The sequence below is a fragment of the Ylistrum balloti genome, unplaced genomic scaffold (assembly GCF_031769215.1).
Source record: "Ylistrum balloti isolate Yb309-2 unplaced genomic scaffold, AGI_CSIRO_Ybal_v1 Utg369720, whole genome shotgun sequence".
NCBI lineage: Eukaryota > Metazoa > Mollusca > Bivalvia > Pectinida > Pectinidae > Ylistrum > Ylistrum balloti.
This window is the reverse complement of record NW_026781940.1, coordinates 194,098-221,837: the sequence shown is the minus strand read 5'-3', so window position 1 is coordinate 221,837 and position 27,740 is coordinate 194,098. Positions and strand designations below refer to the sequence as shown.

At 33.6% G+C, this 27,740-nt stretch overlaps 1 protein-coding gene across 1 annotated transcript in view; it reads right to left on the bottom strand.

The window, feature by feature from the left end:
• The window catches only part of LOC132565372 (uncharacterized), a 48,348-nt gene extending 43,586 nt beyond the window's left edge, over positions 1–4,762 (bottom strand). Inside the window, exons 1-2 of the mRNA XM_060230010.1 lie at positions 4,452–4,762; positions 674–833 (exon numbers count right to left, since the gene is read on the bottom strand). Of these exons, the coding sequence (XP_060085993.1) occupies positions 674–833; positions 4,452–4,762 (471 nt within the window). The remainder of the gene's footprint in view (positions 1–673; positions 834–4,451) is intronic.
• Between the last annotated feature and the right edge of the window lie 22,978 nt (positions 4,763–27,740).

Here is a 27,740-nt window from a genome sequence, read left to right as displayed (position 1 = left end):
CACCAAAACTAAATTACACTGTGACGAAATAATCTAAATTTGATATAAAAAAAAACAAGAGGCCCACAGGGCTTTTAAGGTTACTGAATTCTACAACAAATGTGGGTTTGCTGCTGTGTCATAATAATTTTCTTAACAAAAATGCAATACGAATGCTGAAGTTTGAATTATTTCCAACTGAAACTTAAACAAGTAATGCTAAAAAAAATCATATTCCCATGTAAACTATAGTATTGAAATTCACAGTAAACTTAACCCCTTCCCAGGGGTTAATGTAAGACCCTGGGGTCTTGAAATTCATCATTTTGGTAAAGCGCCTTATAACTTTTCAGTCAAGAAGAGTATTTGGTTCTACTATAAGTCTTGAAAAGAATGTTTTTGAAATTTCAATCAATTTGACCCATTTTAGCCTGCCTATAATTCACATTAATCACAATTTTGGTGTATCTTTGGCCATGGAACATTTCCACAAAATTGCAAGAAAATGGGTTCAGGGATGTTTGAGAAGACAAGTCGAAATGTCAATTGTTCACATGCAGACAAAACGGAAATTTCACGAAAACAAAAATAGATTCAGGATTATATTTAAAATAAAACTGGAAATACATGATATTCTTTAATATACAGGTCACATCTTTGTCAATTTTTGTATCAATATGAATGTCCAACTTACCTGTTGGTAATGGGGATAATATCCTGGGGCGACACTGAACCGTGGATGGGATTGAGGTTCTTGACCATAAGGGTACCCAGAACGCTGAACCTGAGGAGGGCTCTGGGGACGTCCCCTTTTATATGGGGAGCTGACATCATGTTGTGCACCAGGAGGCCCCCTATGTCAATAAAAAGAACAGCTAAAGTTGATCATATATTTACAATGAAACTACAAACAAGAAAAAGTTGAAGTGTGGCAATGTACAAAGGGACATAACTCTCTATGTTACACACAACACACCACCATCCCTGTAGGTATACACACATGTGAAATTGAAAAAAGTAATAATCAGATATCCCAGAGAAAATTGACACACAATAAATACCGGCCAATCAGCTAATTCTGGAACTCTGTTGAAAGAATTTAATGCATATTACAAGTCTTTCCATCAGCGAAACACAACACATGTTCACATGCAGTCACATGATCACAAACACGTACCAGTGGTACTTCTGGCCCCATTGCACAAAGGTTATTTTGAATTAGTTTAAGTCACCTGTTTAAAGCATGATCTCTAATACATGTGTATTACTAAAAACCTGATTGCAGTCTAAATCTGGTGACAGCGATTGTTGGGAGTTTTACCGGGAGAACAGATTCATTCACATGACCAAATGTCATATACGAACTCTTTGAAGAATTCACAACTGAAATTTAAATGAATTCAAAAAATATTTCAAGATCAAAAAATCTCTTAATAACTCTTAAGAGATTTTTTTTTTTTCTTAAATGGACAAAACTTCTCTTGCCACTTCAATAAAACTTCATATGATCATCTTCAAATTCAACAGAACAAAATTACCACAGAATTATCACAGAAAGCTGGAAGTATCATAGACACTGAACAATTATGATAATCTAGGATGAAGGCACATATATCCCCCCCCCCAACCCACCCACCCACCCTCTTCCTCCAAAAAATACATAATGACAAAAAGTCTACAGTTACAATATATATGAATTATATGATCAAAGAAAAGAATGTAAAAGTTGTGACCAGAACAATAACAGGGTGTGTTTATAAGGATAGGAATTTTGTTAGCATAGACACTTGAGCTGAGAAAATCACAGATCATTAATAAAATATCTAATTACACTGGACAACAGTCAAATATTCTATACTTAATGTACCAATGTTCAGATCAAATTGGCAAGGTTTTAGACTAATCTCAAAATAATCCTGCATATTCTCCTATTCCCAGACCACTACATGTATATAATATCTACACAACAATGACACTGTTTCTTAAAACCTGATAAAAATCAACTATTGCAGCAATCTTTCTGTCAAGATTGTTTTTTTAAACCGGACTGAAATTGAAAACATGACATTTTACAAAAAGTCAGTCCAATATGTTTATACAGTACAAAAATCTGGACTAAATTTGGTGCAATTATATTTCAATGAACCATCACTTTTTGGCAAATTAGCACAATGATAAATTCATGCATCCACTATGATTACTATTAGGCAGCTCATAGAAACTGCAAGTCGCATTGTCACATTTTAGTGTGATAAAATAGGATCATCGCTAAAAGATTTGTACGTTTAGAGTATCTGAACTGATTAGAGCTTAAAAGGACAGTCCCATCATGCAATGGCTTTGTCATTTAATTAATGCCTCTTTCTTAAAATTTTTTAAAAAATCTGAAAAAAAAACCAGACAGATTTAAAGAACTTTAATCAAAATGGAACATTCTATTCCAACTCTTCACTAAATTATTTGGACTAACAGCAAATCAAATCAAAAAAAGGTTTTTAACCAACACAACAGATTTCAAAATCATTTTTCTGCACTTTATATATATGTATAATAACAGCTCTCAGTAGACCTATCTAGTATACTTATCTATTTCTTTGGACTCCGAAAAATAAACTTTGATTTTTGAGTTTCAAGGAATATGTTTATTTCATATAAATTTTGTCCTATGTTTCCGATTTGTGATCAGACTTCTTAAAAGGTCAAAGGTAAGTCATAATAGCCCTGTATCATCTTTATTTCAACAACTAATAAGGGTAACTTTGATTTTTCTAAACTGTTTCCTAATTAGTCCCCTCGCATCACTGACTAGTCCCCGAAAATAAAAAACAGCTGGTCAATAATATGATGTAGTTTGATTCACTATTTGTCAATATTCTGTACTAAATTTGTAATGAAAGGTGCTAGTAATCCTTTGATACTGCAGTCATCAGTCGACACCTGGTGGACCTCAGTCATATGAATGATTAGATATGATGGGAAACATTAGACCAATACTCAACATATTTTAACAGCATTCAAACATGAAATTAACTGAAAATGCTTCAAATCATGAGGTTAGTTTACATTAAATTCACATACATATAATTAACAATTTATGCATGCTACAATAATTTTATTTTTCCATATTTCATTTTCTTTTGTATTTTTTGTTATAATTTTATCTATTGGACTTACCGATTGGTTTTTTCATAATTTTGAAATTTTAATTATTTCCTATGCTTAATCAACTTCTAGATTTCCACAAGTTAACTACATACATTGATGCTATGTCCCAGAAGATTATTCAAAAATATTGTATCCGATATCACATTTGCAGAATGCAACATGCCTCAACTGATCCTTCTAAAAATAAATTACCTCTTGAAACCAAACAAAACAGGGATGTATGGAATGATAACCTTGTCATTGTAGTAATGAAAAGCTTTCTGATTCCAATTCTTCTCAATTTTCGATACTGAACCGATTCATGTCCTAAATTACTTTTGAAAATTCAGGCCTTACCTGAAGGATAAAGACCTGAGTTCTGATCTGCGGACCGTGAAAGGCTTCTGCCTTGGGTACATTATGTGTCGTCAGTGGGTCTAGGCATTATACACAATATGCAGAGCTAGAAAGCAGTAGTTCCTGGTCTTATTTGTGAGTTATTTCAAAATGTACATAAAATGGAAAAATTTTAATGGAGTGTTATTTAAAATCCTTATTTCATTATGCAGATCAACAAAAACAATAGTTCTTAAAATAGACAAACTGACTGACTGGGAATAGGGATTCTCTTGTGTATTCCGTAAGTACCGAGTGCCGACAATGCGAAACTTCTTTCCAAGCGAAAAATATATTGTGTAGACATATTGTTGTTTTATTTTTTTTTACTCTCTCTCACTTTACCACAATACTTTTACTCTATGGAGCTGCTTTCTGCATTATGATAAAAACAAGCACAGAGTAAATGCTCAACATATCAAAGAAAATGCTCAATGTATCAGAGAAAATGCTCAAAGCATCAGAGAAAATGCTCAATGTATCAGAGAAAATGCTCAATGTATCTGAGTAATTGCTCAAAGTATCAGAGAAAATGCTCAATGTATCTGAGTAAATGCTCAAAGTAACAGAATGGTTATACTAATGCAATGAACAGAATGGAAAGTGATCAATTATATGCGAGTTTTGTCAGTCAACTTTGCTCACTTCAGCAAATCCTCTGTTACCTCCCATTTAGATTTAGAGAAAGTTCCATAGAATTTACATTGCTATCCGCTTGAATCTTTATCAGTACTTTAGTCTCCTGTTATGTCACAACTTTCTGATTTTGGCAGTATAACATTTTGTGTATGTCGTTATATCAAAATCTCAATTTTCTCCAGCAACACACAACAATTTTTAGGAATATCAAAGCTGATGATTTACAAATCAACACAATACAATACTTTGACTTCTCACAAACAACATCAAGACTTGAAATCCAAAACAAGTACCTGAGCCTCTTCCAAAAATTAGAGTAAGTTTGCATGTTCCAATATCTGGACATATGCTGATGGGATCCACTCAACGACCCCTGACCTTGACCTGTGATGACCCCTGTTGTTGAACATCGGACACTGTGATTGGCAGTGGAAAGCATGGACGGACTTCGAGCATTTGAATATGAAGGCACAAAAACATTTTGTGGAGTTTTAGCATCGATAACAGGTTTGGGAGCATCTAGTCGTGGTCCAAGAACTACAACACTGTTTCCAGGTTTGATGGCCCTTTGGTTACTATTTCCAAGGGCAGGGTACATCCCCATAACAGCCTGGGGTGGGCCGGGGTGTGTGGAGCAAAAAACCGCCCTGTTCGTGCTTATTGATGCATCCGCAGTTGAAATCATTGAGGTATGACTAACAACCGTGCCCTGCGAACTCACAGGTCCGTGATTACTAAATGCTCGAAACATTATCACAATGATTTCTTACCAAAAATTTCACTTAAAAAATCAAATCTACTGTTTTGATAAAAAAAATCCTTTCGTTGTATAAAAATGTCAAATTTTACAAAACAGGAATCAAAAAAATATGAATCCACTGATTCTCTCCATAATCAAAAACTAAATTTCACTTTTAAAAAATCATATACAAAAATACATTAAAAGTATTTTTTAAATTTCAATTCAACAGTGAAAACTGAGGAATTTAACAGCAACAATAATAAACAATAGAAAATATATTTTCAGACATGTTCTCCTTAAACTGCACACAACAAAAAACGTTTACAAAAGCAACATTCTCTTAAAAAAATGCAGAAACACCACAAAGAATGAATATCATTTTGCCCATTAAATATTCTTTTTCATCAAAGGCAGCAATATTTTTGTGGGTAAATAAATCTAAGAAAAATTGTTTATTCAAACTATTGCCAGAAACATAATACATTTATTCTTGTTATATTTACATCATATCATAGCTACATTTCAAAGATTCAAAAACAATTCTCCAAAAAAATATGTTATCCATTGAAATGTATCTATTTTTTGTGAGTTTGTTTACTGTTAATTGAAAATAAGAATTTTACAAAAATTTCACAAGATCCTTAATTAAGACTGTAGAACTTACACACAACACTGTGATATGATTAGTTTTTGAGCAAAATTCATATTTACTATGTCAAGTTGCTAATGAACCACACATTCAACCATTCCTGAAGAACTATATATCTGCTCTCAAAATTTTTCCAAACACAGATCATTATTAAAAAATAAGTTCACTTGTTTTTTAAACAATATGCAGAAAAAACATCCACAAAAATTAATTCAAAAATCAAACATCAAACCTCATGTAGCAAATATCCAATCAGAAAATACAAGATAAGAAGTCTCATTCATCGACCAATCGAAAGGCTGCTCTAAATCAGTTATATCCAATCAAATTCAAGCAGGTTAAATTTCCTTTTATGATCACCTTGCATCATAAATTCCCATTATACATTGTTGCCTATATTTATTGACACACAGTTACAATTTACATCCAATTATGTGTATTTATGAAATCTATCACGGGAGCTACACCTACAAAAGTCCATAGTCTACACCTAAATGTATGTATATCTTCAACATAGTAACAGTAGAATTTAATACGTCTTGCACAAAAATTCTTTATTTTTTTTTGAAAAATGAATATTTTATGATATCAAACAAAATTTAACAAGTAATCAGTTATATCATTTCTTATGGATATCTTCTTGTCTAACAATAAATTGCTTTTTCTGAATGAGATATTAAAACATTTATTAAGTCACCTCATTCCTTTCTTCTATATATGATCTATCTCAACAGGCACCTGTGAAAGCCATATAATGTCATGACAAACATATCTGTTTCATGTTCAAATGCCAATGGTATAATTTCTAGTATATCTGTGACCTTGTTTCCATGGCAACATAACTATATCAGTTTTCAAGTGATGGTTTGGAAAACCGTCCTCAAGCAAGATCTAGGCAGATAAGGAAAAAAAATATGGGGTAGATATTTCTTTGAGTGTTAATGTTTCTAGCTAATAAAGCTATTCAAACATTAATATCATTCTTACAATTCTATATATGCCTGTCATTATGAAAATTTTACACTTCAGGAAGCAGATATTACACATTGACTTTGATCACGTAAAATGTCGTCCACCTACAACAGTTTCTCATCGTGAATGAAATTTATACTTGCATGTCAAAAACTAAAATTCAAGAAAATCCACATCTTAAAAAAATATATACATTATAAAGTTATGTGTTAAAGAATACATGGAACTTAAATATAATTTGAGTTATTGATTTTTACACATCCTTCCTTGAAATCCATAAATAGCCGTTCCATATCTGAATATCTTATGTCTAGTATTCTTTTATACTGAAACACCAAACACATCACAATTTTTCTTCCAACCAAATGTGTGTATATGAATTTCTTTCTTCTTCAATCCGTGTGGCTAAATAATTCGTTTTCACCTTATTCGGTCTATCTGATACCCCAGAGAAGCGTTCAAACCACTCTGGACAGTCTGCAGTCAATCTACAGCATCAAAGATTCAGAGTAAACATAAAATCCAGTCATTTTAGTTCAACCTATACATCAGCTCCAAAGACTATGTGTCACTGTATCTATATGAAGATGATAATCCATATATGTTTCTGTCAATAACCTTCAGCACAGATTAACAGTTACAGACACACATGTCAATTCTTCACAATACAGTCAACTACGGCACCACAATCAACTTTCTATATATATACATAGTATATGTGATACCGTTAAGACAGCCCCTTTACAGAAAGCCATGTGACAAATCCATGTAGTCTGCGACAATGCTAGCTACACACATCACACAACTGTGTCCTCACTCTCACCCATGTCTAATTAACACCCTGTTAGTAGGCTTTCGTGTAATGGACAGCTGCTGATGACACAATGACAAACAACCTGTTTGTTCAATATATAATTTCACTTTTTCTTATCATTTGAATAGATGTATTTTTATATAAAAAAAAAAAAAGCCATTTTAATTCTGAAGTCTAGAATTTTATTTAATATATCATGCTAATAACTAACATTATTTTAAATCAAATGAGATGGAGTTTATTTTCCAATCAGAATTATCATCACTGATACATAGTAACAGAAAACTCAAAACTTTGAAATATCAAAACCTTTGCTGTCTGATATTATTCAATATTCTTGGTATCAGTTTTAATAAGCAGGAAAATGTGATGACAGAAAAAAAAAGTAAAAGTTTTGACTGTCATTTATGAATAATTCTACATTATAATTGATGCTGGTTGTTAGAATGACCTAGTAAATCTCCTAATTTACCATATCATATATTGTATTTATACTGTAGATCAGAAAAAAACATTTGTAACATACATATACATCCCATTAAAGACAAAATCAATATACATATATGATCTTAGATTTAAGTTTTTATTTCAATGGAGATTTTATAAAGCAAATCTAAAAATTTCTTTTTCGCAGGCCTTGGCAGGTATCATAATATTCTAAAAGTTTGATACTTTTTATCACATAACTTAGAACATTTATATTTTCGACAGGTTTCAAAGTTAAAATTTAGAGGATGAATTCAAACAGAGGCAGCCATCTTGTTGCACTATTTTAAAATCTGACGTAACATCAATGTCCACAGCGTGAAAAGAGCACAGCATTTCCTAACTTGTGTAAAGGCATAAACAAATATCTCGAAACCTAAAAAGCAATTTACAACACACTTTTCTCACCCTCAAGAGGATACAGTAAGATATCCAGTTTTGCGCTTTCCTTTTTTAGTTACTATCTTTTCTTATCACAAAATGTAATTGAAAAACTAAAACTTGAATTTCGTGCAAACAATCAGATTATATTTACATGAACCAACACTATACTTCGCCACAGTTTCTCCGCCTGCTTCTCTATGGAATACATGTACTGCTTCCAGTTTTTGGACCATCAAAAAACTTGTCTTTTTCTCAGTTGCCTCCTGGGCTTCCAAATTTAGGCCCTGAGCATCTTATGTAAATAAATGATGATTGTATTAGAGGGATGAAGCAGCTGTATGATGGAGTTTCATTTTTTGTTTGACTCTACTGTATAAAACTCTAAATATGTATTAAAAGGTGCTATTCACTTGCGTGTCTTTTGTAAAATCTTTGACAGTTTGCCAAGACGAAGAGTGTCTCCAGATGTCAAACTGTGATTCAAAACATTATAGTGCGAGCAACTTCTGAAATTTTGTCGAAGGCTGAACAAAAAAATTTGTGTTACCAACTTCTGCATAATGTGTCATTCTGGATAAGAAAACAAATCATCGTTCTAGATAATCCACAGAAGAATTAGTTCCTAGCATTCTGTTTGGATGAGAAGAAAGCAAGTAATGGAAAATTCTATAATCTAAATACATGACAATGCCTCTTTCTGCTCTCCATATTAACAATGTAAAACTTAAACTCATCTACCAGTATATACTGTAAAGGATATAATTATGGAGATGTTTTGTTTTCGCTATTGCAAACATCTGTTTAGCTTTACGCTTTTGACGATATGCCAAAAATCAAGACCATTAATAACAGCAACCTGTACATCTACAGTGACCAATCATGCGCCAGATCCAAATTTCATAAATGTTATCATTTTCAAAAATTTTGAAATGAACTCAAATTTTTCAAAAATGAAGACATGACAAAATAGAATTCAAGGAAAATGTCCTGAAATGTTTTTCTTCACTGGAAGTGAAAATTTTAGTAAAAGAATATCCTTGACATAATAACATAAATAAATGGAACTTGAAAGAAATTGAACCAGAGCTTGCTATGCTCAAACAGATAGCCAATATATTTTCTTCAATGTGCTAGTCGTCTTGCTTTTAGTTATTATCAATCTGTAGGATTAATGACCATGCAGTGCTGAAAACCTTTCTCATATGTTGACTGAGTTGACTGAAAGACGGAATTAGATTATCAACAGGGATGCCAGATCGCAATGTTTTCTATTTCATATTATAATCAGTAGAAAAGGTTGCCACTAAAGCCATGGATCGCCTTAAAAGAAAAGTTTCACTGTCTAATATATCATCATATATCGACTAGTGAATCATCACTTGACCGATGCGAATGTATCAAGCCAATGTACGAAGGCCTCACCAGATGATTTGTATATATACACCATTTTCTTGTATTTGTACAAACTAATTACCCAGGTTTCAGCTAACAAAGGCAATCACAGTTTTATTAATGTCTCCAGCTATACATAACAGAGATCTTTTATCAATAACATCCTGCTGCATCCTAATCTCGCTTTGAAATACCACCTGATATCATATTAACCGTTTCCATGGTGATACTGCCAAATATTCATAGCATTTTCATACAAACGCAAAAGTTTAATATCAGTAGTGTATCTGTATAATCAAAATAAATTTGAAGAACACATAGATATATATATATACAGTTGAAACTCGTTATCTCGAAATTCAAGGAAACGTGGGAAATATTTCGACTTATCGGAAGTTCAACTAAAACAAAGTATATCAATCAGGTTGACAATATCAGGTTCCTAACGTTGATTACGGCTGAATGTAGCAGGGCTACGATAGCACTCGAGCAGCGTAGTTTAATCTAGTTTTTGGAAATGGCAGAAAATAAACAAATAAATCTTATTCTACTTTCTCCTTTAATTGTTTATTCATCCAAACAACAAAACATGTAATAACAACTCCAATCTAATGCATTTATACTCATGTCGTTCCGTTTCTGTACGCACACGCGTATAATTCCCTTACTGACCAAGCACATATACATTTATATTTTACAGAATGACATTTAACAAAATTAAAATTTGCTTTTGATATGCTACAAGAAATGATGTACAAAGCTACACATCATATCATTATGACTTTATTATGAATAAATAAGCTGATGAAATACGTGATGCTAAAAAGTTTTCACCTGTTAAAGAAAACATTGTACAAGCACTTGATTTAACAGCACTTCATTGTCCAAACACTAAATCTAACAAAGTTCCCTAATCACAGTCCTTTAGTAAACAAGATTAAATTGAGTTTCTCTTGGAATTGTGGGGATCAGATTTTGTCAAAAAGTTTGTACTGGTTTGACAGTTTTTATTGTTCCTGAAGATGCATGCAGCCAAGCTAAATGTTTTCATGTTTTTTGTGAAAGCACTACTTTTTTAATTTACAGGTAAGTCCCTGCTACAGGCTGGTGAAATTAATTAAGAAGCCAAACTCCATTTAGGAACCTGTAGATAAATGTGTTTAGTCTACAGCCCCAGGTTGAAATTGGGGAGGACCCAGCAAAGACAACCATATGTGCAAGACTTCCTGGATACACAAAGAATTAATTACTTTTTGGAGTGAATTGATACCATATATAAATTATAAACCCAATGTCTGCATTCATTTAATTGAATTTATGGCCAAATCAAATGAGAAGATACATTCTCTCACCAGTCAATCTTAGTGTCCCCTATCTCAATGAACATAGGTCAGTTGATCACATGACCTCAATTAACATGTACCGTTATTTAGTAGTTTGACCTCATCTCTGCACACAGTACTTAATCTTGTCTTATCAGCTGCTCTTTCATTTTATTCATATAAATATTTCTCATTTAAATTCAAATAAATTAAATTTAATACAGAGACTATATATTGTCTTCAAATCTCCTACACTGCTCAAATATTATTAAACTAAAACTAGGTAAAGATACAGCAGTATCATAGTATTTCTGTTTGTATAAACCTGAATTCATTACATAAATTCATATTTGATATGTACAAAATGATACATTGTAACAATTTGTGTGACAATCACATCATTAGCCATGTGACCATATTATATGGTTAAGTCAGTGTTTCCATGGTGACACATCCTTTCTGTTCCAAGAAATTAGCTCTCTTTCATTTTTTTATCATTGCCCAACATTTTGTATTTGATACTCACAATTTACCAAAAACAGTCCCTATATCCAATCAGTAGGGGAAATTGAATGACTGTACACAAGAGAATCTTTCAACATAGCATACATGTGATTATTTCAATTCCCCTATTGTGAATTTTCCATTTCTAAAATGGCAACATTCCTGCATCCCCAACCTACGTTTGCATGTCACAGTTGATTAAATATTCAAGGTTACGGTCCCATTATCACAATTTTCAAGCAAGAAGTCATCAACTGACAAACTCATAACACAGGGTTTCAAAAGGTGCAGGTTAATGAAAATTATGGAGAAGTTTTTCAGTCATAATAGTGATATCATTAAGAAATATTCTATTTCTTTGTGCGATATGAAGCTGGATTGTGTTTGATGCTCATAAGTCTACCTGTTAGTTGTTTTTGTATACCTTGTTTTCATATGAGAACATAATATTACTTTCTCAGATTGGCAAAAGTTTTCATGGTGGGTGTCGTCGATGAAATAGTAAAAACTTTGTGAAAGTCACTTATTCTTACTCTTTTTCAGGAGTCTCTGTATTAATCTTTCTTTCGTTCATATTTTGCCCTAGTTTTAGTGAATTTAAGTTTGAATTATAATTATGTTTACATATTGCTATTTCTTGATTTTTAAGAGCTTTTTTTTTCAATTTTCAATCAACTTTTGCCAATGATAAAAAGTACAAGACATTCTGAAGTTCTGTGTTTATCAAGGTACAATTTTTCAGTTTTTCAACATTAATTAGGTTCCTGAACATATTCCATGAATTGTGTAAGCCATTTCTACCTTTTTCCGTAGTGTCATAAAATTCATAGCCATTTTCAATAATATCAGAAAAAACAAAACATTCCAAATAGCAATAAAAAAAATAGCACTAATCAGAGAGGACCATCCACAAGCAGTAAATTGCCTTTAAATCAATAAAAACTCAATAAATAATCTTTGAAATCAGGGATATTAGATGGAGTCAAATCAGAGATCACAATTTTTTTTGGACTCTTTATTAGGTTTGGAACATTTCAGGCCTTTGTTTTTTTATTTTTTGCTGTAAACTCAACTACGATTTTTTCAATTTCAAATCAATATGGATTTCTTTCAGTCATAGAGGACTGCTTGGCTGTTGTCTAGCAACCATGAGATCTTCGTCAATCTTTTATTTCATACATCAATCCCGTTTCCAATTTCAATAATCACAATGCTTAGAGAAGATATTCCTTTTCTGTATTGTTAACATACAGCATGCTAGACAACTTCAAAGAAAATCTTCTAAAAATATTCTAATTCAATATCATTTCGATATTACCATTGCCAATAGCAGATGATCTAGGCCAACCTTGTTCACAGAAGATGTTAAGACATTTGAGTGATGTCATTCTACAGCTTTGCGTGAATTTCTCATCGATCTTGGAATAATTTGTAGATGTTATGAATTCATCTGTCGATATTGTGATTGATTATATCATTGTGTTAATAAAAATCACTTAACCTCTTATTTGACTACAACTGTATCATACAAATGTATGACAACTCATCAAATTTGCAGCGTCTTAACTCATAATGTGTATTTCATATAACAAATATTCCTCAGCCAATCAGAGTTGCTTCCATTCAACTGACAATCTATTTTTTACCCATTGTCTACCTCTTTTTCTTGTAATATTGCCATATTTTCCTGACAATAAGCTTGTGTCTGGATTAAGCCCACTGAAGTCTAGTGCAATCATAAATAATACTGACTGACTGTGCTCTTATAAAAGTAACAAGAGGCCTAATTGGCCTGCAGCTCTCACCTTGTGTATATATGTATATATATATATACAGATATACCACCCAAATATCATGCCTCTAAGCCTGTTAGTTTATGAAAAATTGTTGACTTTGAATATAAGTCAAGGTTATTTTTTTTGCAAACTTCATTGGACTTCATCCTAAGAACATATCAGTAAAATACCATGCTTCTAGGTCTTTTAATTCATGAGAAATCTTTTAAAGCTTTAAAAACAAATATGACCCCTGTGACCTTGAATAAAGGTCAAGATCATTTCTTTTCCCAAGCTTTGTCGGGCTTTATCCAAGGATCATACCAGTAAAATTTGGTCCATTGATTATTGAAAAGAAGGAAAAAAGTTGACACTGGACGATGGGCCGAGGCATAAGCTCACTTGGCCTTCTGAGAAAAAGGTACAGTGAAAGAGCATGAGCAAAGTGTAAACTACCATACATAGACTGGATTAATGACTTGCATTATAACAATTTTTCTCTGCTCCATATTTTTCTCTGTTTTGTTCCATATTTCCTGTATATCCTATGTTCTGCTCCATATTTTTCTAAGTTTTGTTCCATATTTCCTGTATATCCTATGTTCTGCTCCATATCTTTCTATGTTTTGTTCCATATTTCCTGTATATCCTATATTCTGCTCCATATTTTTCTATGTTTTGTTCCATATTTCTTGTATATCCCATGTTCTGCTCCATATTTTTCTATGTTTTGTTCCATATTTCCTGTATATCCTATGTTCTGCTCCATATCTTTCTATGTTTTGTTCCATATTTCCTGTATATCCTATGTTCTGCTCCATATCTTTCTATGTTTTGTTCCATATTTCCTGTATATCCTATGTTCTGCTCCATATCTTTCTATGTTTTGTTCCATATCATATTTTCTGTATATTCTATGTTTAAACTGGAAATTAAATCAACAGAAAACTAATAAATGTATTTGATCCTGATTCACTAAAAGTTTATCTAAACATGCTATTATGTTTATATTTCCATATGAATACTTCATGTGGGACATTATGACGGCCTGGTCAATTTTCTAACCCATCCATAGGTCAGAATTTCACATAGGTATTTTTTTTTCTTGTTTGATTCTACTTATTTCCACACACTATACAATGAAGTGCTTGCTATTATGGCCTTATGATTTTGGTCAATACATAGTTTTATTGTCCATAAAATTAGGCTGAAATTGTATATTGGCACAAAAACTCCAGTATATCAAATTTGTTTATTGTAAGCATACATCTGTAAAAATACCTATGTGTGCCAGTTGATATGCTAAACATGTATAGTGTATTTATATATGGACCATTGTAAGACGTAGAAATCGGTTTCAGATCACTTTGAGCTTGATACTGAGAATTGTTTAAGGATTTTTATGACGAGTATACCAATTCAAATATTCTGATGAGTTCCAACACTAAGAGAGTTAGCAGAGTCTCAAACCTCGGAGTCCCACAGGAAATGCATGAGTCCAGGATTCAAATATCAGAATACGAAAAAGTACATGGATATCAAAATATATGGGTGGGCTTATTAACAGACTGGAGTGCTTTTGGGGGCATTCAAGTTCTCCGTTGATCAACCTATAATCATTCATGCCTCAATCTCCTTTGACCAATACGCCAACACCAGGTCACCCATATACATTTGGCTACATGGTTACAAAATATTGCATAATACCCCCAAAAGGTCATGAATCCAACTCAAGGACCAAGGGGACAGAACTCATGGTGCTGGGGGCTTGCACCTGTATTGTCAAAGACCAGACTCTTTCAAACCTGGATGTGGCAAGACTAACACAGTCCACCTCATTCAAACAGGTACCCCTCCACATGCTTAAAGACACAGACCTTGGACGGGAACACAACAATACATTTGGTTTTTGAAATCCCCTGCCAAAAAAAGTATTTGCTGAATCTACTTATCCATTTGATAATAAAATATTTCAGATCTTACAATTAGTCCATGGTTTATCTATACCTAAAACTATCTTAACCCAGGGGGCGAATTCATAAACTGTTAAATCTGCTTCAAAACATTGGCTTGGTGGGGTAGGGTGGGGCAGTTATCAAAGGATAACAACTTAGTATGAGTGAGCTTACTAACAGATAGGTTCCGCAATAAATACCAGAAAAAATACAAGTAAGATAAAAAATTCACAACAAGAGTTGTAGTTCTTGAAATCTGCAATGCACTCTAGGAGAAATTTTACTGCAAATGCTGTTAGTTAATTGGTCAAAAATGTGTTAAAATATCAAAACATTTTTTTTATTGCAAAAAAATGTAATAAACCAAAGTAGAAACTGAAATTTGTCAATGGTAAAAGAATCGCTGTTTGGACAATACATGTTAGTTTGACAGATAGATGTGTAACTCCTGCAATATCATCATCAGCCTTATACATTACATATACATATAGCACAAATAAATCATCAGTTGTGGTGACATGATCAAGCAGGCTGCTGTTCACAGCTACGTGAAAATTCTCCAAACGTGGCATTCTGTAATTCAATAACTTGATAAATATAGATTTTCCTGGTTAAGTTGCACCTTTGCAGTTGTCTGTTGATGACATCCCCACTAAATGACACAACAGTTTGTCTTCTTCTGACACTGTATCAAAGTTTGTATGGCATCAATGCAGTTTGTGTGATTTTCAGAGAGAGAATTTTTAGCTTAGTCAGATAGCTGGTCATTTCAGTAAACAGCAATATCAGAGTCTGGTAAATTAATATGCTCTGACAGTATTCTATGTGTTGTGGTTTCACCTAACACTTTGCTAGACTCCAATAATAAGGTTAAATATTCATAAGAAGTGACCTGCCATGTAAAAACCCTTACATTTCAGTTTTGGAGTCATAACAGAGAATCTGTGTCAACAAAATGCTTATTCATGACAAAGGGAGTCATCACAGAGAATCTGTGTCAAAATGCTTATTCATGACAAAGGGAGTCATAACAGAGAACCTGTGTCAACAAAATGCTTATTCATGACAAAGGGAGTCATAACAGAGAACCTGTGTCAACAAAATGCTTATTCATGACAAAGGGAGTCATAACAGAGAATTTGTGTCAACAAAATGCTTACTCATGACAAAGATTCAATATATTGGTTGTTTCTTTTATTGTTTTCCAAAAGACAAAAATGTAGATCAAATACTATTGTAATGTATCTTCATGACGCTCAATTTTCACGGTTTTTGAAAAAATGTTATTTCCTGGACACTCAATTTAGCTCAAAAAATCTACTTTGTCTAATTTTAAGAGTTCATAGACAAATAAATTTGTAATAATATTGTGAAATCAATGAAACTAAATCCCCAACGAAAATTGATAATTTCTCAGCATAGTGAAGTTTTCATCTGAAAGCTACCGTAATATTAATGTCAGCAATTTTTTTGAGGATTTGAATAAATTTTTAAAAATTCTGACAATAATGTTTAAGATTTTGAAGATGCATACTGTATCATATATTCTCTACTTAAAAGATATTTTCAATGGAAAAAAAATTAACAGAAAAATATACACAATTTTTCTATTAGCCAATATTGTACTATACCTCTAAAACTGCAATTTTGTCTCTTCTATTAAATTATTTTTCAGTTTGTTTAATTTTATCACCTGAACACTGACATTTAATTGCCTAAAATACATTTTGGGAAAATGTGCATGTGTAAAGTCACTTATAGCTGATCTGACAGTCAATACATTGCCATGTACTTGACTTTCCCACCAGCGCTTGTGTCAAATTTACGACTGATAATTCTGTACCAAATTCTTAATCGTTACACAATGGCCTGAATGCACAACATAACAGATTATCAGATATAAAGAGATAAAACTGCCAACAGCACAAATGTCAGTCTGACATTGTTTATCACTAAACCTCAAACTAGCATTAAGAAGGGGGTTACACCATCTTGAACCTACATCCCAATGTACAGATATTTTGAACAGGAAATAATGTCTTTCAACACTGGCACCAAAAAACTTTTAGATTTTAGATTAGATTTGAAACATACAGCTGAGATGCCAAATGTTAAAAAAAAAACTCACACTTTTTTCTGAAACATTATTCATTTTGACATCAGGAAGCTGACTCCCAGTGGAACCCTCAAACCAAATATTGCTACCCTAGTACACTTATAAAATAGTTTACTGATGTCTTTCAACACCCGCACCAAAAACTTAACATAGAAATCAATGCCAGGGTGACAACATCAGCTGCCCCTGTCCTCGAGAGGCAAGCTAAATGAGAAGAAATACAAAAAGAGAGAAGAAATAAATTCTCAGGGTAGAGTAATTAACCAGAAACATCTGGAATATATTTTACAGTACAATCACATTAGGATTGTCTCCCTTTAACAGGCACATAACCATTCACTATACCATAAATAAATATTTGTCCTGTGCATATTTTCACTGAAATTTATTAAACAACTACAATTTATTTTTATTTTTATTTTTATATTCAAACCTGACGTCATGTTTAACAAACTTGGGACTTGTAGGTAAGTAATTTTACCTTTTTTTCAAAGAAATGTTTGCTTGCTTTTGACACTGACTTCTTAAAAACCGTACGTTGATCAGGGAATGGTTAAGACCCATATGTCAGGTATGTATACGTGTGTCACTTGTGTGTATTATGAAATGTTCATTATGCTGAATATCACAATCTATCAGGACATCTGTGCTCTTATTCGAAAATTAAAGTCTTTCCTGAATTTAGAGAAGTAAATATAGACTCAAGATACTGTATGCATTTGATTATAAGTTGACAAAAATAAACCTGCTTTTTTTTATACCGACTCTAACAACAAAGCTGAAATGACTTATTTTTGATGGTCTGGTGACTGCCATTTTCCCAAAAGGCTGTTGAAAGGACATGGCATGATGCATCTATAAACATATATCAAGAATCACAGTGAATTTGTCTCAAGGTACAAGTACTTCTTTAAAGCAAACAAAGCAAGTTCAAAATCAACACAAAGATTTTAGAGTGACACTTTTTTTTTACCAAAATTAGGGTCTGTCAGGAAATAAGAAACATATTTTTTTCTTAATGGTCTAATTATGAAACACATTGACAATTTCTATAAATAGACCATAACTTCACCTCAGAATACACCCTTGAATACCATTTTCACCTTTTCATTAGACCCTCGACTTCTTTGTATAAGGATTGTCTTTAAAGCCCCAATATATGTAACATTCACCAAAACTTTAGTGTAGAATCACACATAATTATTGAGATATTCTCTAAGATGTAGTTAAAATTAAGTTATTCAAACAATAGTTACCATGACTTTCTGCATAAAGTATTGATATATGAGCAGTTAAAACTTGCTATTTGTAAACACACCTCCAATTTAAACACGCCGCCATCGAAATTACGATTGTTGCCAAACGACGTCGGAAAGTTTGTGACCTGATCTCGCGAGAGTTGAGGTTTCTACTTATAGAGGAAGCACATGCAGATGAGGCATTCCTGTGATAAACATTCAGTTTTTGGAAAATTATTAGAAGGAATATTTAGTTTAGAAACGATACGACGCACAATTATAACGTAAGAATTCAGAACTGGCCTGATGTATGATTGGAAAAAAGGAAACGACTGGTGAATGTCTGTATTGTGTCTGCCATGTTTACATACGCGGAATATGCGCTTGCGCAATGTTATCGCTACGAGTGGTAATGTATGAATTATTGTGGGTCCCACATTGTTTATTTTCCGATTTTTTCAATTTTTATTTAAATTAAAAAGTCAGTTTTATTTTCTTTAATTAAAGGAAAGTATTTGTTTTGTTGCATATATTACGGGGAAAATAAGATAAAGTTTGTTTTTTAAAGTGATTTTTACGTATATTGGGGCTTTAAGGGTCATAACATTCATAGTAGATTATCCTTTGGGTTATCTCCCTTGCAACAATATAATGTTGCATATATTACGGGGAAAATAAGATAAAGTTTGTTTTTTAAAGTGATTTTTACGTATATTGGGGCTTTAAGGGTCATAACATTCATAGTAGATTATCCTTTGGGTTATCTCCCTTGCAACAATATAACTTTACACAATCATCATCATGATAGGGGCACACGAAAATACCACACAACTGATGACATAATCATGATTGGTGTAATATGACACAACTGGTGACCTAATCATGATTGGTGTAATATGACACAACTGATGACATAATCATGATTGGTGTAATATGACACAACTGATGACATAATCATGATTGGTGTAATATGACACAACTGATGACATAATCACGATTGGTGTAATATGACACAACTGATGACATAATCACAATTGGTGTAATATGACACATCTGATGACATAATCATGATGGGCGTAATATGACACAACTGATGACATTATCATGATTGATGTAATATGACACAACTGATGACATAATCATGATTGGTGTAATATGACACAACTGATGACATAATCATGATTGATGTAATATGACACAACTGATGACATAATCATGATTGGTGTAATATGACACAACTGATGACATAATCATGATTGGTGTAATATGACACAACTGATGACATTATCATGATTGATGTAATATGACACAACTGATGACATAATCACGATTGGTGTAATACGACACATCTGATGACATAATCATGATGGGCATAATATGACACAACTGATGACATAATCATGATGGGTGATTACATAACCATGATTGGTGTAATATGACACAACTGATGACATAATCTTTCAAGTCACAAAAATAAAACTTGTCAAGAGTGGACCGAATTTCCTTGGACTTATATAGCAATATCTATTTATTTTGTTTAGTTATTCCTCGATTTCCAATACAAAATAGAAAGTTTATCTTTATATTCACAATTTTAAGCAAGTTTTTATTAGTTCCGCAAAGTTTACAGACACAAAGATTGCTGGCCCAAAAACTACTTCCGTGGAACAACTTATTATTGTCTCAGTCTTTCTTATACAACAGGTGTGAAACAGATTTTTAATATTTCACACACATCATTTGCTCAATACAAAATTTGAACAATTATTCCAAATATATGATATACAGAGATATCATAAAAGAACCCCTCAAAAATTTAACGAAAAAGGACCATTTTTCAAACAATATATTTTGTGTAGGAATTTTGCAATGCACAAAATTCAAGCCATGTATGTAATACAAGCAATGACATTAAATTGGAGGTTACATAGGCCAATGCTCTATGCACAAATAGTTGCTTCCTGACAAACAACATGTTTGATTATCCTAGTAGTGAACACAAGACTTGTTATTGCGGTATAATAACAGTTCTACTAGGGCCTGACCAGCAGTCATCACGGAACAGTAATCAAGACAATAACTAAATCTATGTTTTTGCACACACACATATGCAGGTCATGATCACCTTTAACTTACATCAGCTAGATGGAATTTCCCTTTAGTCAAGTAACAGAATGTGTGGCAAGAGATAGAAGGGTCGCTAGTCCTTACCAGTTCACAGCAGTATGGTTTTCATTACTCATTGCTATTACATATTTGGTGCTGTAAACCACTCCAAAAGTCGAAACTCTATATAGAAGACTGAAATGCTTCCTTGGAGTTAATAAACTTGGGTTGTTGTTGTTTTTGGGGTCAAAGATTTTGTAAAGGGAGGGGGGGGGGGGGGTATAAGTATATAAGACATCTATTTTCAAATAAACTCTTTCCTTTTAGACTTACATATTAAAATCAAATGCCTAGGGATACCAAGACTGACCTCCCTTTGATGACCTATTTTTTCAGTCCTTTTTACACTTGCGAATCATATTAAGATGTACTGATTTCATTTTCTATATAGTAATTTACCTCAACTTTTCTCATGTGAGAGTGAGTAAATGGATATTACAATTTCATTTTTTGTTATACAGTTTCATTTGTTTTGGAATCACAATAAGGGAAGGACTGCAAGATGAAGGCATAACTGTTCTCTTACCATGTATTAGCATTAATCATTTGCTATATCAAATAATACTTAGTATATGTACAATGGTATAAATTGGATTGACCGCAAAATATTTCCAATTTATCTTGTGTGGTTTGGAGGCGCAGTGGTAATGCACTTGCCTTTCACATAGCCATCAGGGTTTTGATTCTCAGAATGGACATGAAAAGGTTTGGGGTCACCTGCCCAATCATGTGGTTTTCCCTGCTTACTCCAGTTTCCTCCCAGAGCAAGACCCTGTGCACTTCCCATCAGGCCAACAAGAGTAGTTTAAAGCTTGTTTTGCAATTATTGTTTATTTATAATTTATCTTAAATGCTTTTTCAAAATTCTTCAAAAAATACTTATCAAATAATGGACAATCTTGAAAACTGAATGTATCTCGAAGCTTCATAGAAAATGACAAAGGAAAATTTGTAGGCAATGTATGATATATTAATATCTTTATGCAAAGTATGTAAGTGTGATGCAATTACCTGTTTTATATACCTTTTATTTCATTACAACTGTTTCCATATGCTGATGAATTACATGAAATATATCATAATCTGGTGGTAAATGGTACCTTGTGAATTCTTTGGTAAAAATGAGTTACTTATCTGTATCATTTCTTTCAAGATCCAGGAAAACGATACCAGCAAACATGAATCCATATAAAACCAAGTCATCCTTGTTGACTGCCAGCTGCTCCCCATCATTTGGGTGACATGTATGTGTCCACATTGATTAATACAGAAAAATAAAGCTGACCATTGATGGCATTAAATAACGATTGACCATAACAGATTTTCACAGCTTCAACCTAGGTATTTTGAATTTCAAAAAAAAATGGAACAGCTTTTCTATCATAACTTAGCAATATTTCATAGAATTAACAGTGTCAGGGCTGCTGACCTGTCAATATCAGAAGCATTGTGAAATATGGAATTACATTGTCACTCGTGTATGATACAAGATACAATGTACCAGCGAATATACTTTTCATAAAACAGTCGTGACTACAGGTCGGGCCATCCTTGCACACTAAATAAAGAGTCATTATCTTTTCAATTCCAATTTGAGTGACTTTTAACCATGTGTATTCTGGGATCCTTAGCATTTCAACGGTCAGAACGTTTTATTTTAACTACACGACGCATATTTTCGGGAGGGATAAATCTTACAAGTATGCTATGTGTAATGCATAAAAGTAATAATCAAATGAGCTTTGAGCGGTGTGACACAGACAACAGGTATAAGTTCTTGTAACTAGACAGAAAGTGGGCAAGCTTGCAAGACATGATGGATATCATAATGAAAACATCATTATGAACTTATGAAAAAGGGCTTTAAAAATGCAAGCTGTTTCGATTGCTTTGTATTGCCATTTGCAAGTTGTATATTCCAGCTGACGGAACCAAACAGCTGCAAGTGGATTTATCACTGCCAATGCTGGAATCATAATACAATACCAGAGATGGACATTAAGAGAAGTATTTAAGTACCCCAAAGACTGCTATATGCACTTAACAATGAAGTCATTAAAACTCTACAAACCTTTCATTAGGCGGTCGTCCTGACATGGCTTTCTCCTTAATTTCTCAATCCGCCATATTTAGTTATTACGTCACAGGAAGTTTTGTGTGAATGGCAAAATAGGAAACGGATCAGGGAAACCGTAATGTATACGTTATAAATATCTATGCAAAAGTGCATAAAAGTGATAAAAATTATGAAAGAACAAATAACTGTACTAAATATCTATGTATTTACAAATTTATCTATGCAGAGACGTATAATATTTGATATACGTCCATGATTGTTCTCATCCCAGGACCATATTGATGTATCTTTTTATCAAACATCTTTTCATTATTTATTTATTTATTTATGTGTTCAATGATGTTTGTTAACAGCGTCGTTTCGTAACAGCGTGTATCTTATCATAAACATCAATAATACCAACTTGTCAATATAATCATAATCCAAACGTAAATTCAATAAATCTAGGGCAAACTGTGAACAAAAGAAAGATTTATACGGAAACTCCTGAAAAAGTACAAGGAGAACAGTAAGCGTCAAGTTCTACATCGACAGCACATACGCTCTACATACAAAGACGTAAAGTCATGTATGACGGAGATTCCGCCACTGCTGAGGCTCCAGAGGGGAAGGGGTGTGGCAAAGTACCCAAAAAGTTGGGAAAAAATTAGTGATTTGGCAGAAAATTTGCTAAATGAAAATGACGTTTATGCAGTATATACAAAGAAACAAAGACACAGCTACGCTGTCAATGTCTTGGTGTACCATACAATGATGATGAATCAAGATAAGTGATTCTTTAAGCTGTAAAAGTATTGAATTTGTCGATGAAATGACACAAGGGTAATGTAAGTTATAATTATATTACCAATGTCTGATTCGGAGCGTAGCCCTGGAATTTTGACTCCACTTCTTATATCGACTGCAACAAAGACAAGTTAAAACCACGGATAGCCAGAACCCTTTGGACATTAATGGCGAGTAGCGAGTGAGATTCGAACCCCGCACTTCAGATCCTTAGCTGAAAATACTAAAACAGTATACAAAGTGTAAATACTCGTGTCTGTTATTATATCCACTGTCGGATTTACGATGAAATGCTGTTCAATTCAACAACAATAAGCTTTTTAGTTTCAATACACTTGCCTATGTTTATGCGTTGCTGTCAATCATAGTTTAAACTACACGTGTATGCAACGATTCATTAAATTTTGATGTATCCCATCCGGACCACGTTCATTACAGGGATATACAGTTTGTGTTTCTGACCATTTGTCAGGCTGTCTCTATACTCTAAACGTTGAAAGTGTTCTCATTTCCACATCTTCTGTAAGGCACCAACAATGAAGAATTTTAAGAGAGATTTTGAAATGGTAAAATAAATAAATAAAGAACGCATACTTTTGTTTTGTCCGAAAATACATGAAGATCTTTAATCGTCTTCTGTCGATATCATTATTTTCTATAAATTCTTTCACATTTTCTTTCATAGCATTCTCTTTCTTCTATTATTGCCAAAGTTGGAAGTACTGGGTCTCCGTAGTATCGGGCCTTTGTAGTAATGGACCTTCGGAGTAATGGACCTTCGGTGTAATAGACCTCCGGTGTAATAGACCTTCAGAATTTAAGGATTAAATACTGCCTTCAAACTTTTTATGGTAGTACACGAATGCGCATTATTTCCCGCGGTTGCTATCAGATTAACAAATTGAACCAACCTTGGTTCCGCTTTAGAAAAAAATGCCTTGTTTACTAAAGAGAAAATTACTATTTCTACACAATTTGACCGAGTGTGCTTTGCTGTATGTTGCTTTTGTGTCCCATTAAAAGTAAAACTTATCAAAGACGTGCCAGGTTTGGGTAGTGGAGAAAAGTTCCAAGAGGAAAAAAATCTGACACTCGGCCACTACCTATGCTCCACATAGGCCTCCAACCCGCATCCGGTGACATCATATAACAAACGTTATAACATTTTTAAAAACAAACATTCGCTATTTACGTACAATATATATATCATATACAATGAATGGTCTATGACAAGTGCATTTGAGCCTATCCCGATCTATTTATAACATCTTTTACATTTGTGGGTGTGTGCACACGTGTGGTGTGTGTGTGTGGTGTGTGTGTAGGGAGGGGGGTGGCTGGCCGCAGTTACGCTTTGTTAAGTATGAAACTGAATTTTCCCGTTGCGGTTCGTCTTTTCTCATTATCATTCTGTATATGTTCCTTGTTTGTAAATAGAATTTTAATACAATGGATTTACACCCAACTTCAAAGCCATTACAATACGCCGTTACACGACCTGGTATTTGTCTAATGTACACCAGAGATTCTCGCCTTATCGGCAAGATGTCGCACATGAAACCTTCAATTTTGCCATGAAATGTTCCAGGGCTGAGGAGAGCGAAAGTTATCATAACCCCTGTAGTATCGAGGATGACTTTAGTTCTTAGCTGTCACCGGTCGTAAAATACCGCAAGTCCAAGGTCATGCATTGCTCAGCTGTTCTTCAGCTATACTCAACTTATATTGTAATTAGTATATTGCGTCATCTCATGTTCGTCCCAAAGGTCACAGCCATTTGATACTGTTTATATGTCATTGCAGGTGCAAAAACGAAACTCTGATCTCTTTGTTATTTAAAGAAGTTGTTTGAAGATTTGAGCATTTGGCTCCTTGTGACCCTGAATGTGGGCCACTCTCATTGATTAGAACAAATTTCATTAGTCTTTAGAACTGGCATATTACTGATCCAATATCATGACAATGGATCCATAACTAGGCTATTTCAGCAAACTAATGGCCCAAGGTCATGGCCCAGGGTTTAAGAAGTTATATGAAGACCATTCTGTTGGCCAAACATCATGACCACAAGCCTTTTGGTTACTGAGAAGATTTAAATACCTTTGACCTTTGAACTATGTGGCCTTGAAAAATGGTCAAGTCTATTCATTTGCACAAACAATGGCATTGAATTCATCAACTTTGTAGCTCTTAAAACAAGCATGCTTCTGAGCAAATATGATCCTGGTCCAAATGGTTATCAAGAGGCTGTCGACATTTGAAACGATGCCAGACACCGGGCAGGTGAGACAAAAATGAGAACTCAAAAAAAAAAATGTAAATGTTTGGTCAACTGTCATTAGGCTCTTTAAATGTCATTTAAATGTAGGCTTGTGACACACAAATAAAAGGCAGTTATAGTTTTACTTTACACAGTAGCGCAATTACCCTTTTTCTTTAGTCACAGCTCAGCAGAATTATTCAGTGAAATTTATCATCTAAATTGCCATCCTCAATACTCAAGAGGTTACGATTATTCACTCTCTGCACCCCTGGAACATGTCATGGCAAAATTTAAGGTTCCATGCGCAACACCTTATGAACAAGACGAAAAGACTAGTTTGATTCTTCGATGTACATCAAACACATTCTCAAGGTCACATAAAATGGTAATGGCTTTGAAATTGGGTGTCACCCCTTTGTAATCTTCTAAAGGAGCGTATCAGCCTGTGATTGGTCAGGTTTTTTCTCCTGGAACCAATCAAATTGTTTGGCTGGTGCCTTTAATTTTGCCTTGACATATATTCAAGGGGTGCAGGGAGAGAAAATGACTGTAACCCCTGGAGTATCAAGGATGCTAAATTGCAGAGATGCCAACACAACAGAATAGAAGGTAAATGCTACAGGCCATCAGAGCCTCTTCCTCTTGGCAATGTCATGTATATGTTAAGAGTGTAATTTTGTCAGTCATTTAAATATGTGAGAGAAGAGAAAAGATTGACAGACATGGATGGACTGATAAAAAGAAAAAAATTATTTAAAGATAGAAACAAGATGGAGTCCAACGAGATAGACAACAAAACAAAAACTATTCGGAAGAGGCCTTTGGTCATCTGACTGCCAAAACTTTCAGCAGGGTGAAGGGTTATCTTCTCTATTTTGAATAAAATCTTACTAAGAAGCTATTTTCCAAGATTCAGATGGTAGTTTTGGTGAGGAGTAGGTAACTTTAACAAATGTTACCTATTTTTTTAACCTTTTGGAAGTTTGAAATAGGTGTTGCACAGGAAAACCATGTTTGCCCAATCATGTTATAAAATGGTCTCCTTGGCTGCCAAAACAACACTTTGTTGGGCTAACTTTCATTAACATTCCCAGCAATTTTTAGCTCATTGGCACCAGTGAAACTGGAGAAGTTTGAAATATGTTTTTCAAGATGGCAGCCATGACATACCCGAGGGAAAAAAAAAAACACCTAGTCAGGACCATCTCAGTATCATTTCATGCAAGTTGGAACTCCATCTCAGCAGTAAAAGCTGAGAAGTTTGAAATGTCAACAGTTTATGCACGGTGGACGACGATGGGTAAGGCCTAACAACTATAGGTCATGACAACCCTTTGGGTCAGAAGGCCTAAAAAGTAATTTCATGGACAGTCACCTGCTGAAAATAAAAAAAGTTGGCAGACAGCAATAGAGAACTGAACAGATGGACAGACAACAGTTGAAAACAGAACTTACGGACAGACAAGAGAGAATGGGGAACAGACCAGCTGCACAGACTACATGAAACAGAACAGATTGACAGAAATACAACAATGGGGAACAGAAGATATGGACAGAAGACAATTAGAAAAAAACATTGATTAGAAAGACAACAGATAGATAGACATGAAGTAAGGAAGACAGGGCATAGGAAGAAAACAGAAGTACAAAGAAAGGATGGACAGACAACAGAAGAACAAAGAAAGGATGGACAGACAACAGAAGTACAAAGAAAGGATTGACAGACAACAGAAGTACAAAGAAAGGATTGACAGACAACAGAAGTACAAAGAAAGGATTGACAGAAAACAGAAGAACAAAGAAAGGATTGACAGACAACAGAAGTAAAAAGAAAGGATTGACAGACAACAGAAGAACACAAAATGAGCGGACTGGCGACAGTTTTGCTGGCAAACTCCACCACTTGATTTTTCCTTCTTTTGCCTTTTCAGAAAGTGTGAA